The 15,637-nt window shown below is 36.9% G+C and overlaps 2 protein-coding genes across 2 annotated transcripts; both read right to left on the bottom strand.

The window, feature by feature from the left end:
• Positions 1-1,467: 1,467 nt before the first annotated feature.
• On the bottom strand, positions 1,468-2,403 carry LOC110299135 (olfactory receptor 51B4-like). Its single transcript, XM_021168756.1, has one exon. It carries the CDS (start codon positions 2,401-2,403, stop codon positions 1,468-1,470), a length of 936 nt encoding a protein of 311 aa, XP_021024415.1.
• Positions 2,404-11,820: 9,417 nt separating this feature from the next.
• LOC110299124 (olfactory receptor 51B2-like) lies at positions 11,821-12,744 on the bottom strand. The gene has a single exon (XM_021168732.2). It carries the CDS (start codon positions 12,742-12,744, stop codon positions 11,821-11,823), a length of 924 nt encoding a protein of 307 aa, XP_021024391.2.
• Between the last annotated feature and the right edge of the window lie 2,893 nt (positions 12,745-15,637).

Here is a 15,637-nt window from a genome sequence, read left to right as displayed (position 1 = left end):
GACTAATCTCTCTAGCTGCATATAAATTACTTTTTAAAACATAGATTATACGTTTCACTTAAAATTATATTTTATTAAAGTCTATTTACTAACAGAAAATGATTTTAAATAGTCAACCTGTTTCTTCATTGTTCTTTGCCATCTAATCTGAGTCCGAAGATCAAGGAGTTTGCTATGAGACTGCATCTTGTAGGAATCTCAAAAACTATGCCCATAAAGTCTCACCACTATGACTGCCTAAACATAAGCTGCACAAGGAAAGGAGTGAACGAAAAATTAACATGGATGGGGGAAAAACCCACAAGGTTTCAGCCATACACTAAGAACTACAGACAACTCATGAACGTGGAGAGCAGGAGAATTAATCTTCCCCAAGGAAGAGCACACCAAATGAATATCCAGTAACAACTGAACATCCTTCACAACATACATACAATGACATTATATAGACTAAACATGTTTTGAAACATGTATATGAAAGAGATAGATAGATAGATAGATAGATAGATAGATAGATAGATAGATGATAGATAGATAGATAGATAGATAGATAGATAGATAGATAGATAGATGTAGATAGTGTGGGTGGGGTGTGTGTGTGTGTGTAACATTTCATGAATTTGAAAAGGAGCAAGGACAGGTATAAAGAATGGCTTGGAGTGGAAAGGAGAAAATAACATAATTGCATTACAATATCAAAAATAATAATTTTTCACAAAAAATGAATGGGTTGACTGATGGACCTTGTGAATCAGAGGGTGACTGTCATGAACTAAGTAGCACTGTGAACCCACCAGATTCTGATGGAGACTTTCAGAGTCATGCAGATAGCCCATGCTAAACCTGTTATATTGGAAACAAAACAAAAACATGTAAATAAAGAATGAGGGCTTGTTGGGAGGAGAGAAAATTGATAGGGGTGGGAAGGACACACAAAGGCAAAAGTAAGCATATATATATATATATATATATATATATATATATGTATATATGAAAATGTCAGGCACAAGTTTAATTTAAAAGCTAATAAAACACTATCCTGCTTAAGAAAAAAATCATATTCCCATCTCCCTCATTGTCACATCAATAAATGTGTGCCTTAGCCAAACTATTTCTTTCCATTCAACTTTGATTTTCTGAAAGACTGATTTTTCTTCCTTTCACTACAGAACCAGAACTATTCTATCTGGTATTTTTATTACTTCCTATATTCATTTCTGAGAGAAAGGTGGGGAAGGAAGAGAGAGAGAGAGTGAAAGAGAAAGAAACAGACAGACAGACAGACAGACAGATAGACACAGACACAAACAGAGAGAGAGAGGAGACAGATTTTCTTGCTTGGTTTAGCTTTCCTCGTTGTGTAACATGGAAACTTCATCCCATACTAAAGAAATATTATTTAAGACAAGATTTGTTTCTAATAAAGGGCCAGAAATCATAGAGAACTTGAGAGTCTATAATAAAGTTTCAAGTCCTACTGTGTTTGGACAGTAGACGGAGAACACTCCTCTGAATTTGCTTGGTCTTGATGCTGTAAATGATGGGGTTCATAAATGGAGGAAAGAGAAAGTAGACATAGCTCATGGTAATGTGCACCACATGGGGTGCATTCTTTCCAAACCTGTGAATGAAGGTCAGGCCAATCACAGTGATGTAAAAGACCAGGACACAGCTAATGTGGGAGACACAGGTGTTGAGAGCCTTTGCTCTCTCCTCTCCAGAGGCAATGCCCATAACTGTCTTCAGAATGAGGACATAGGAAAAGACAATGATGAGCGCATCGAGGAAGAAAGTCAGGGCAACCAAAACAACTGGATATATGCGGTTAAAGGTAATGTCAGCACATGCCAGTTTCATGACATCTTGGTGGAGGCAGAAGGCATGAGAAAGAACATGGGAGTGGCAGTATGGAAACCAAAAGAGAGGCAGGATTGGGGGCACAATGGACACAAATGCTCTGAGCAGTACCCCCACTGCCATCTTCATCACCCTGGAATTGGTAAGGATAGAGTTGTAATGCAGAGGTGTGCAGATGGCGACAAATCGATCATAAGACATGGCAAGCAAGACCCCCGATTCTACAATGGCTAGTGAGTGAATGAAGTAGGACTGAATGAAACAGGCCTCATGTGCAATCTCCCTCTGGTTCAGCACCAGAACACCCAGCACTGTGGGCATCGTGGTTAGTGTCATCCCAAGGTCTGTACTTGCCAGCACAGCCAAGAAGTAGTACATGGGCTCATGAAGGCTGTGGTCATTCCAAATGATGAAGAGAAGGGTACCATTCCCTAAAATGATGGAGAAGTAGATGACAAAGAAAGGGATAGAGATCCAGTGGTGAATCATTTCCAAGCCCAGAAAACCAGTCAGTAGGAAAGGAGCATCACTGCTGTTGGGCCACATGGTGGGATTGCAGTTAAAGATGGTTTCAGAGAGGGACTGTCTAAGGAAGCAGCACTCTTCCTACCACCACCTCATGGAGCATGTCTTCAGGTCACTTTTCATTTCCAAATGTTCATGTTCTTATGCGTCATTTCAGACTTAAATGGGTTTTTCTCAGCAGATCTTTGCCTAGAATAGCAACATCAATCAATCACCATGAGTCAGTATCATAATTTAGTAATAAGCATGTAGCTTTTAATGTCATAATGTATTTTCAACCCTTTCACTTGGACATCACTGTCCAGTTTCAGATCCATCTCATTCTCTCAATCTTCTTTTCTTAAAGATTTTTTAAAAAATTTTATGTGTGGGGGTGTTGTGCCTGCATATTAGGATATGTCTGTTCACCATGTATGTAATGCCCACAGAGGCCAGCAGAGGCCATCAAATTGCCTAGAGCTAGAGCTGCAGATGACTGTGAGTGGCCATGTGAGTGCAGGGAATCAAGCCTGAGTCCTCTAGCAAAGCAACCAATGTTGTTAACCAATAACCAATCTCTCCTTCCCCTTGATTCCCCCACTAGTTTATTCTGCCTCATATTGTCTCATAGAACATTTTGTTGCAATTTTACAAAACTTGATTTTGTATATACTTTCTTGAGACAAATGAGATAACCCAAAAAGAAAAAAAGACTAAGCAAAATTCTTAACACACAGTAAGGAGTTCAGTACTATGAAATGTTTAATTAAATTTTCAATGTGGCTACCTCATGTGCATATAAAGAACTCACGACTCTATAAAATTTAGACCAGTAGACAAAACAAGCAAATACACTTTAGAGCACTGATTATTCCACAGATTTGGGGCTTATTAAAATCTCATTACTGAAATATATACAACACCTGAAACAGTATAGATAAAAGTTAACCATGTTTAAGAAAGGGGGGAGAGACAGAGAGACAGAAAAAGACTGGAAATTCCTAAGTGAAAAATATTTTTGAGGTTTCTAGAAAAACATAATACATAAGATGATGGTAGGTTTAAAATATTGTTTTTTGGAACAGAAAATAATTGAGTCAGAAATCAGTAGCTGAGAGCATAAAATTTATATGGCAAGATACAGAACAAAGTTACAATCTAGCACGTGGTGGTAATAGTGATCATATTGCTGAGGAAGGCAATCCCAGATTCTACAGTCACTGATACCTATAAGTCTTATCCATGAAAATCAAGATTAGGCTTATAGAACGTTGAGCTATGATCTATGAATAATTTGCACACCTATAAAGTCACTTCACTTCTATTTGCATAAAATCAAGAAATTTTGAAGCAGGTACATTATAATTAAAAACATGGAAAATGTGTTACTAACAAATTAAATTGGATCTTTGTGTCCAAAGTATTTTAAAATAGTTTTGTATGGTAAACAGCATCAGTAATAAGTCTGAAGAGGGTTTCAGGAAGACTGTGATGATAGCAATCTTTGTAATCCTTCCATCAATATTAGTAAAGTCCTATCAAAAATCAGAAGTTCATATATGGGAATTGTAGTACAGTATAATTTCTCTGATAATGAGACATTTGTCTGGGGAAAATAGTAGAAGAAAAGTGAATGAGCTCTGGAAATAACACTATTTCAGAGCACACTACCTATGGAGAATCGGTCATTCTGAGAATCTGAGTGGTAGCTATTTTGATAGAGAAAAAAGGGCACTATCATGATCTGCTAGATTATGACCTGTTAGTGACTCACCTTGGCTACACAGAAGTAATGTGTGTACCACTATAAGCCAAAATTACTGCTCCAAATTTACTCCCCCATGTGGAGAGGAAAGAATGAGAAGAGATAAGTTTCATAGCTTGTTATGCAGCACAGAAGAGAGCCACAGATCCCTGCCTCCTGCCACTTTGAATGTGGACCAGAGTCAGTAAGCTAGAGACCCAGCTCGCTTCCTTCTAGACCTTAGATAAATCAGGATTTAAGTACTAACCAAAAGTAGTAACTCTTTTGAGACTAGTTAGAATTTGTTAGTATGTATTTTATTAACTTAAACAAAAGAGTACACTATTTGGTATTAATACTCATTACTAGAAACTATACTGATATTTAATTTTAGTATAACTGGCAGCATCAGAAACTTTATACATATCTGACTTTAAAGAGCTGCTCAGTTTAGAGACACTATTTATGCAGGGCTGGAAGAATGTTTTAAAATCAATTATGGCTCTCACAGAGGACATCAATTAAGTTTCCAACACCCAGACAGTAGCTCACCATCATCTGTAACTTCAGTTCCAGGATTTCCAACTCATAATATCACTGACTCAGTTCTTTGGAAGAATTCTGTATCATTATCAGGCAAGCTTATTGGGTTCTCATGGATGTAGCTAAAAGTGATACACTCCCACCCTTACCCCTTCTGAGGGCTATTTTTGCACTGATTCTCACAAAGCAGTAAGTCCTGTGTCCTCAGCAGCTTGTCAGAATGTCACAAACATCATCCAGAGATTATTCAGATTGTTCTAAATAATTTTCAAACCTCTTCACACTCAGAGTTTTCTGAAACTATTCCCTTAACCTGAGCCTATAATTCTGAATCTGTGTTTATTTACAAGAGCTATGTAGATGAGCATCACCCAACTGGAAAACTATAAGCTAAGGATGACAACCTAAAGTCACAGCTTTGAGGAAATTGTTTAAACCTTACCTATCTTATATGCTAATTAAGATAGGAATTCTGTAATGAAAAGTTGGATTCTTCAGAATTTGTTTTCTTTATAACAGAAAGAAATAAGAGTATCCTGAAGAAATGGACAAATAAATGGACAGTTTATAACACGATGCTAAGGATGATTTCTCTTTGCCTTTTCTTAGTAAAAACTTTACAGCAGTAAATGGCTCAATGATATAAAAGTATCTGAATTTTCAAATAAAGTAAGTTTTTAAAAATGTTTATTGTTTTTGGTCAGGTATGTCTCTAGTGAACTGGCCACTGTTAGTAGTATAGCAGAAGTAGATGCCTAATGATTGCATGACTAATGTGAATAAACATAAGAATGGGAAGACATTACATCACTTGAATTTTCTAGAATAAAGAAATTAAGCTTTTGAAAAATCAAATCATTTCCCTCAGGTTGAATATTATGTGGTATAGATGAATTCAAATTTAGCTTTCTATGGCTAAAATATTAAGCTTATGGCTCCATTAAACTTAAACAGCATCAGTTCTGCTCATGACTACCATTCAGTGTAGCATGCCCTTTCCTTAAATCCTTACTTAAATAAAAATATTACTTACATTCTCAACTTCTCTTCAAGAATTGTTAAAAGTCAAGTAGAAGACTTAATTTTAAATATATATACTGCACTTTGAATGTACATTTCCTTACCTGACCGTTTCTTCTTTGTGATTTCTGAACATTTTACATACACCCTCAGTATACATTCAGAATCCTAATGATAGGCATATTTATTGAACGGCCAACTCCCAAGGTGCCATTCTGTCTCACTTCCATGGAAGCTATTTGAGCATACCAAGTAAAAGCCAGAGGGCTAACTTGTGGTTAATAGCATGTATTTGTAACAATGCTGGGTAGCTCACAATCTGTGTAACTCCTGCTCCATGGAAATTAGCACTTTTTTCTGGACCCCAGAGACACCTGCTATTCTACCATCACCCATCTCTCTCTATCTCTCTCTCTCCCTCTCTCTCTCTCTCTCTCTCTCTCTCTTTCTCTCTCTCTCTCTCACACACACACACACAGAGACACACATGCACAATTATAAATAAAACATCATTTTTATTAGACCATTGAGAGTTTCATTCAATAAGTTGAGTTTTGACCCCATACTACTACTCCCAAGTTCACCACTTGTCCTACCCACCCAACTTTGTGTTCTCTCTCTCTCTCTCTCTCTCTCTCTCTCTCTCTCTCTCTCTCTCTCTCTCTCTCTAAAGTTTAATTTGTGCTGTCCCTATATGCATGGGTGTGCTGATTTTACAGATGTTCTCCCAGCAGCTACCAATTGCCAGTTTCTTCTTGGCTTGGGTTGGGACTTTATGTCAGATTCCCCTCTCCATGGTGAGACATCCTTTGTTAAAAGTTGCCATGCCAATCAGAGTCCAAGGAACCTCCAGACTTAGACTAGGGGAGAATTTAAACAAACATCTGCATGGGTTGGTTTTAAAATAATTCAGTGCAGGTTTATCCAAAGAACATACACAAATGACCAGCAATCACATGAAAAGATTTTCATCATGATTATTTATTAGAGAACAGCAAATCTAAACCACAGTGAGACATCATAGTGTGTCACCCAAACTGGGTGTTAGCAAAAGAACAAATGTTGATGGGCATATGGTTGCAGTAAAACTGTAAAGTGGTGCAACGGTTAGGGAAATGGTGTAGGGCCTTCTCAAAGAGTTAAACATAAAATTACCATATTATGAGAAATTGCATTCATACACACCCACATATATGTGTGAATATGTATGTATACTTTATTGCATTATTTATTTAATTGTGGTGTCGCACACATGACATGGTGAATGGTCAAATTCAGAAGACAGCTTGTAGTAATTGTTTCTATCCCACTGCATGGGTCATAAGGCTCAGGCTTGGCAGCAGGAAGCTGAGATATCTTAGCAGCCCATGTAATATATCTTAATGATTAAATATTGTTTAGTCAACAAAACAGTGAATGTCTGACATGTGCTACAATGTAGGTGAACATTTAAAGCTTTCCTGAGCGAGTCATAAACATAGAAAATATATGTGAATCTACTTACGTAGAGCCTAATAATATTCCCAAGGTATACCTATCCTCAAATCATGAACCATCTACTCTGCTGAGCTACCATGTGTAAAATAGATTAAACTCCCTTGGCATTGTATTACTGATAACTTAAAATTGGGTTGTTATAAATAGAGCCAGATGCAGGGAGAGAGGGAGAGAGGGAGGGAGAGAGAGAAAGAGAGAGAGAGAGAGAGAGAGAGAGAGAGAGAGAGAGAGAGAGAGAGAGAGAGAGAGAGAGAGAACAAGTTAGAAAGTCTTGGAGGGAAGGTGAACTAGGAAATACCACTGAAAGAACATGAAGTTCCTTTTTAGTACAGTGAAATGCAAAAGTTTAAAAATAGCAGTGTTTATTATACAACATTGATCTGAATTATATACTTTGATGGTAAACCATATCTTATACAGACATATAATGCCATTTTAAGCAGTCAACAGCTTACACTTGTGTGGAACCCAGTTATTATTATTAATAACTAATAATCAATTAGTTATTAATTGATTAATAACTAATCAATTATCAGAGAAGCTTAGTCCTGCAGTAGATGGGGAGCTAACACAGAACACAAAAACTGAACAATATTCAGAGAGTGAGAAAGTTTGGAGCATGCTGTTCTTGATGCCCTTATCAAACACCTCCCTTCAGAGCTTAACCCCCCAACCCCCCCCAAAAAAAACTATGCTAAATAAGAGGCAGAAAGATTGCGAGAACTAGAGGTGGTGGATGGCTCCAGGAGACAGCATCTTGCAAACAGTAGGACTGATGCACATGTGCACTCAGAGGCTGTGACAGCATGCACAGAGCCTGTACAAATCCAAGCCAGCCAGGCCTGGGTTGGAAGTGGATGGGTTGGGGAGCAGGGGAAGTGGGGAGGGGATAGGGGTTTTTCGGAGTGGAAACTAGGAAAGGGAATAACATTTGAAATGTAAATAAATAAAATATCTAATAAAAATAACAACAACAACAACAAAAAAAAAAAAAAAAACATCTGAGCATGAAGAAGAGCAGCAACACAAATTCCCACCCCAACCCAGAAGTAATGTGCAATTGACACCTGCTGGGAAAGAGAACATCAGTGTTCTCTAAGTCCCGTGTGGTACATTCACTAAACTCCAGAACAGGCACCATGCCCATGAGTAGCTGGGCAAAACAAAATGGACACCATGGATTTTGTGAGATTTTTGAATAGTTTGTTATTTTTTGTCTTTTTGTTTTTGTCTGTTGGGTTGGTTTGTTTTTTGTTGTTTGTATGCAGAAACAGAGAGAACATTAAGTTGGGTGGAGATGAGAAAATCTGGGAGGAGTTGAGGGCGATAATATGGGTCAAAATGAATTATATAAAAGGAATTTAATAAAAATCACACAAAATTGAACAGACTAAATCCATTCATTAATTTATTGTGAAAACTAATGAAAAGATTAATCCAGTCAAAAGCTGCATATGGATAGAGAGGGTCTCACCTTGAACTATCAACAGTATGTGAGGTCTGGAGAAAGAAGAATCATTTTTCTGTGGGGTTTTGGCCACGAGTAGTTGTCTATGCTCTGGTGGATGGACCCACATGCCATGTTCACATAGGTAGAACTAATGGCGTTAAGATACATTTTTTTAAGAGAAGAAGACATTGGGAAGCTTCAAGAGGAACATTTTGAAGGAAGGACTAGAGGGAAATAGATATAATCATAACACACTCTATAAATGTACACAATTTCTTTAAAAGAAATAAAAATATCTTTTTTTAAAAGAAGAAGAAAGGTTGAAGTCAGCCAGATGTGGTGGCGCACACCTTTAATCCCAGCGCTTGGGAGGCAGAGGCAGGCAGATTTCTGAGTTCGAGGCCAGCCTGGTCTACAAAGTGAGTTCCAGGACAGCCAGAGCTATACAGAGAAACCCTGTCTCAAAAAAAAAAAACAAAAACAAAACAAAACAAAAAAAAAAAACGAAACAAAACAAACAAACAAACAAAAAACAAAAAAAAAGAAAGAAAGAAAGTTTGAAGTCAGAAAGAACATGATTAAGGATTGCATTACTTCCCCCATACAATCATTATACATTCATAAACAAAAACACAATTACATGTTTGCCTTTGTATACAAGCTAGTATCAAGTCTCTTAGATCTTAAATATAAGTTTGTTATTTGCATTTTACAATGTGACTCAGTTATTCTTTCCCTGTACTGAAGAAAATAATCAAGGATAGAATTTTTTAGTTCCCTGAGCTCTTATAAATTCAGATCCTAATATATCTACCCAGTAATGTCGCACGCCACTTTTGTAATCTAAGTTACTGTTACCTTTAGCTCAATCTTCTCTGACCTCTCTTGTGCCTACTTTCCTCTTACCTGCCTTAAATCCATTATTGTCAGCACTCATATGATTTGAAAAACACAAGTCAATCTCTGTTCCTTCTTTCTATAGCCTATGGCAACCGAGGCAACCTGAAGCTTTTGCATGTAATGCTTTGCTCTTAGAACATTCTCGGTCTCATTAACACACGTTGGCTTTTGATACCATTTCTTATCTCTGCTGAAAGAACACAACCTTAGTGAATTTTACTCTTCCTTCAAACCAGCATGCACCCACTTTTGAGACTCACAATCTCTTTTTTATTAATAAATAGTGAATGTCAGTGAAATTTCCATGAAAATAAGCATATGAAGGCTGACTCAAATTATTTATACTTCTTCAAATACAAACTTAGTTTTACATAAGATGTGTAAAACAACTTTGAAAAAGAATAAAAATGGTTTAAAATGACCCTAGGCTCAGTAAAGTTCCTTAATGCAAGGCTCTGGTATCTATCTCAATAAAATAAATACTAACACACACACACACACACACACATATATGATTTTATGTTATGCATTTATAAACAGCAATCAAAATTTGATGGTGTTTATGATATAGCTAAAGTTTGAGAGACACTAAATAATGATCTCATACAAACCAGGTATAAACGGGGGAAAAGAATATGAATTGTGATCAGCAAAATGTTTAAAATAGGATTTACTTATGGTGGAAACGAACAATTTTGAAGTGTAAAGAAGAGAGAAATATGTGATAAGGGGCAAAATGACAAGAGAAATACATTCTAAAGTCCTATACCACATACAATACAATGATAATAAACAGTTGTAATATGTTATCAAACAGGAAAAATATTTTGAATGGTCGCAAGACAAAACAATTACCAACATGAATATGATAATTACTCTGACTTAATTGAAGCATTTCACACATAGATCAAAATACCACACAGTATTCCATGAATCTGCACAATTATCATATACATGTTATGAATGAATAAAAAATCAAATCGACTACACAAAGCTACAATATCAGTTACATTTCATTTTTCAGATATACTAAAATATTTTTGTTTAAGCATTTAGAAAGAAACTGGATGTAAAATAATAAAGGGGAGGAAAAATAGTTTGAAAAAGTAAATTGGCATAAATTTTATTTTGTTAATATTCTAAAAGACAATTTTGTAAAGCAAAAGTAGTAAGATGGTTTTGGGGGTATCACCTATATAAAGATAAGGTATATTGGCAATATCTCAAAGGTGGGAAGAAAGAATGAGAAATATTTCACTGTAAAGTTTGCATTTATGGAATAAAATAGTATTATTTGTAATACAGTCTAATTCTAGTGCAGAAATAAAAACATATTATAAAAAGAAGTACAAGTTAGAAGTCACTGAAAGAATTAAAATAAAAAATGAAAACAGTTAAAAACCGTGGAGATGGAAGTCATGGTACGACGTCTAGTAAAGGGTGAGTCTGTAAGGCCAATGTGATGAGTGCAGATTTCTGAGAAGAAAGAGTGCCTCAGAGGGGCTTCACTGTGGAGAATGTCATTGACTATATGAGCGAATTTGTGTTCTAATTCATTATTGGTACTTAAAACTAATATACAGAATAATAGATTTCATTAATGTATAGTCATGGGATATAGTATAAAACAAAGCAAATGAAACATCAATGAACAAGTTTCATGGGGAAACAGAATAAAGCTTTACAAATGGCTATTGAATCATTTCAAAAGAAAACCATGTGGTGAGATAGAGCAGTGTGAGACAGGGGAGAGTCCATTGGGTTTCAATTCTCATAGTTGAACTTATATTTATAAAACCATCAAATGAATTCAGAACTGCCCCTGTTTTTCTGTCACTGACCCAGACTAGACACTTAACTTCTTCAGAAACTCTTCTGCTTCTCTTATATATGCATGGTCTTAACGATCCCACAGTTTCTGTTCATAAAGAATTTAATGGTCTTTATCTCCAAACAATGATGTTTTACTTCCTCACTGTTTTTCCAACCTTCTCCCATGATAGACAGATGGACAGATGACAGAGGGATAGATATATGATAGATAGATAGATAGATAGATAGATAGATAGATAGATAGATAGATAGATAGATAGATAGAAGATAGATAGATGGATAGATAGTATCTATATAATATGAAAATGATAATTGGATAGCCAGATGTATTCATTATTTAGATTAATTTATAATTTATAGTTTTATGTAATAATTTACATCCTAATGCTATGAAAAAGTAAATAGATATAAAATCAAGGAGGCTGAACATCCCCAAACTTCCCTGAATTATGATGTAATGATTCACATCATCTTATACAGATAGGAGACGGAGAACACTCCTCTGAATTTGCTTGGTTTTGATGCTGTAAATGATGGGGTTCATAAATGGAGGAAAGAGAAAGTAGACATAGCTCATGGTAATGTGCACCACATGGGGTGCATTCTTTCCAAACCTGTGAATGAAGGTCAGGCCAATCACAGTGATGTAAAAGACCAGGACACAGCTAATGTGGGAGACACAGGTGTTGAGAGCCTTTGCTCTCTCCTCTCCAGAGGCAATGCCCATAACTGTCTTCAGAATGAGGACATAGGAAAAGACAATGATGAGCGCATCGAGGAAGAAAGTCAGGGCAACCAAAACAACTGGATATATGCGGTTAAAGGTAATGTCAGCACATGCCAGTTTCATGACATCTTGGTGGAGGCAGAAGGCATGAGAAAGAACATGGGAACGGCAATATGAGAACCAAAAGAGAGGCAGGATTGGGGGCACAAGAGACAAAAAGCCCCTCAGTACCACCCCAAGTCCTATAGCTATAACCCTGGAATTGGTAAGGATAGAGTTGTAATGCAGAGGTGTGCAGATGGCGACAAATCGATCATAAGACATGGCAAGCAAGACACCTGACTCCACAATGGAAAGGGAGTGAATGATGTAGGCCTGTAAGAAGCAGGCTCCGTGTCTTATCTCTCTATGATCCACCCATAAAACAGCCATTACAGTGGGCATTGTTGTCAGTGTAACTGTGAGGTCTGTGCCCGCCAGCATGGCAAGGAAATAGTACATGGGTTCATGGAGGTTGTGGTCATCCTTGATGAGGTAGAGAAGTGTGCCATTGCCCAGAAGCACAGAGATATAGATGGCAAAGAAGGGGATAGAGATCCAGTGATGAGCTGCTTCCAGTCCTGGGAAGCCAGTCAGCAGAAAGGGGGCAGCACTGATATTGGACCACATAGTGTGCACACTGTGAAACTCAAAGCACTGTTTCTTTACTGTAGTCACTGTCTCCCCTTCCCTCTCCATGCAAATGTTCCATGACTGCCTTGTTCACAGTATTCATGCTCAGCAATAAATATTTCCCATGTGCATTAAAAACATCATTTTTACAGCATCGTGTACCTCTGTCACATGTATGCAAAATGTTTCAATGGTTACAAAACAAATATGATAAATATATCCACAAGGATAAGAATATTTCTTAACTAGATTGGTGTTTGTTTTGTTTGTAAAACTTTTGCTATATTTAAATTTGAATTTTGTTTTGTATTTTTCTATTATAAAAGAGTTATGTTAGAAAACTTTTCTTACTTTTGTTTTGCAATTAAATTATACTTTATTGAATTCTCCCCAAAGCCATTAGCTCTTTATGAAAATACAGGGACATGGCCAGATTATGCAACAAGTATTCTAAAGGCATTCAACATTTTTCTATATTCCACTCATGGAACCCTCACACAAAATTCCACATCTGTCTTGATAATGCTTGCAGAAATAAAATCTGGCACCCTAAGTGTGCTGTGTCTTTCTATAAAGGGAAATTTCTCTTTATTCTACTGACCACATCTCACAGATGTAAGGGAGGAGTCTTCCCTTATTTCTATCCCTGGCCTTCACCAACCCCATAGTCTTGTTGCTGAGTAGTTACCTGTCCTTCACCAGTCCAGATAGGTTCTTCTAAGAGACTGTTGTAGAATCAAGCTAGAAATATACATATGATGAGATCTTTTCCCCAGAGTCTCTCCTTTGCAGATGCTCATGAGACCTCAGAATCTCCCTCCCACTTCTCTGGGTCTCTTAGTTAATGCACTTACGCATTTTAAACATATCCACTGGGTATATGAAGAAAACCAAAGACTCAGAAGCCTACTAACATAGACGGGGTCTCCAAGAGCCTCATAAATACAAGCCTGTCCTTCTTATCACCTTTCTCAATGACCAAAATGATGCTAGTTGCTCTTAGGGTTCCATTTCCCTCTGTTGATGCTGGAACTTATGGTCCCCATTTTAGTTTGTCTTCCCTGCTTGCTTTGGGAAAGTCAGTTCTGGTCCACAAGAACCTCACTGAATGTGTCAACTACCACATGAACTTTAAACCTCAGATGTCTAATCTTTTTCTTAAGATCAGTTTGTTGTTTTTAGTCACATAATTGTCCATTTTGTGTCAGGTTCAGTTTATTAACAGAACTTATACCTTCAGCATGTTATAGAAGAAAAAATTTACCATCATTTTACATGGAACTGCCATTATTGCATATATGTAGTATGTTAAAAGAAACATATGGAATGCAACTCTGGAATTGTGAAACACATCAAAGAGGAAAGAAGGATAATCAGAATGAGAAGAAATTAGAAATATGGAAAATTCTAGCTCAATGCAGAAAAATTCACACTGATGTGGGACCAGGTAAAATTTGATGAATTTAAACAAATAAATCCAAACTGACTACACTAAGGATCTGTGCTACTTGAATGGAAAAAAAATGAGATAAAGCACAATCTAACCATGCATTAGCTTACAAATCATGCAGGGAATTTTGATATTACAGTGAAAATGAAATAAGAGCATGGACATGCAGATAATAGTTATTTGAAGTCATTTTGAATTTAGTAAAGGAGGAATGGATAAGAATATCAAGATGTATTAAAACATGTAATAAATAATGTTAGCTGGATTGAAGGCAAGTATGGTAAGAGTAGCTAAGCATGAATTCCATGACATAAAAAAGAATAGAAGTGGACAATGGAAGATGGTAGATTAACAGAAGACCATAGTGGATAGGATGCCTACACATGCTGTAACTGTGTACTTTGATGAATTTGGGGGGGGGGGGCTGAACTCATCTGTGACTAGCACTCTCATTCTGAAGTGGAACATGACGAAACCTCTCTGCCACTTTCTGGGCCTCTGCTCACCAGTACCAAACCCAGAACAAGTATCCTCAGGGAAGAACATTGAATGAATTTTGCCTGTCTTTCTGAGGAACATCAGTGGAATAACACATTTGTTAGTTTTAGTCTTCATCTCATTGTTCAACACGGTGTTTTTAAGGTTCACTGATGTTTTAGTACAGATATGGCATTTCTAGTGAAGAGTGTCCTAGATACCTCAAAGTATCATCTGTTGTTCTATTGGTAGGTATTTGAGTAGATTATGATTTATCGTCATTACTGATATGCTGATGTAAGCATTCACTGTATGCCTTTGATGAACACACAAAGTGATATTCTATCTTGCTAAAATGGGCTGCAGGGTATGCACAGGATGCACATACTGCTGAACTGCTTTCTACTGGGTGCTACTTTAATCCTCCAGTGGTGAGTGGAGTGCACGTTTTCCATCCCTACAAGCACTTTACCTCTTCGCCCTGTTCACACCTCACCCACCACTGATAGATGCATTCTCATGTCATGTACAGGTGCTAATCTCTAAGATAAACATAGTCCTTTTGTAGTCACTCCTCTTACATCTGGAGGGATGCTGATCCCTAGCGTAAACTTTACAGTCACTCCCTTTGCACCTGGGAAACTTCAATGTACCATATCTGTTATGCTTTACAATTTATGATATTCGCTGTAATATAATTAGTCTAAGCTCAACCAGACATTACATTCAGATTCAACACCTCTCTTGTGTGGTGGATTCTGTCTGTCGTCATCTGACTCTTTGCCTATCTGCTTGAGAGACTCGTTCTTACGCAGGCACAGAAAAAGAAGGTCTGCGGCATTCTCACACTGCATTGTGAATTTCAAATTATACTTTCTGGATGATAAGTGAAAACTGAGTAGCTTTTCATAAATATACTCACCATTTGAAAATGTTTTATGTGAAAAGGTGTCTTTCCTGGAC

Source organism: Mus caroli, unplaced genomic scaffold (assembly GCF_978045245.1).
Source record: "Mus caroli unplaced genomic scaffold, Mus_caroli_1 scaffold_8, whole genome shotgun sequence".
Lineage (NCBI taxonomy): Eukaryota > Metazoa > Chordata > Mammalia > Rodentia > Muridae > Mus > Mus caroli.
Note: the sequence above shows the minus strand (reverse complement) of the source record. Positions and strands in the feature narration are given on the sequence as shown.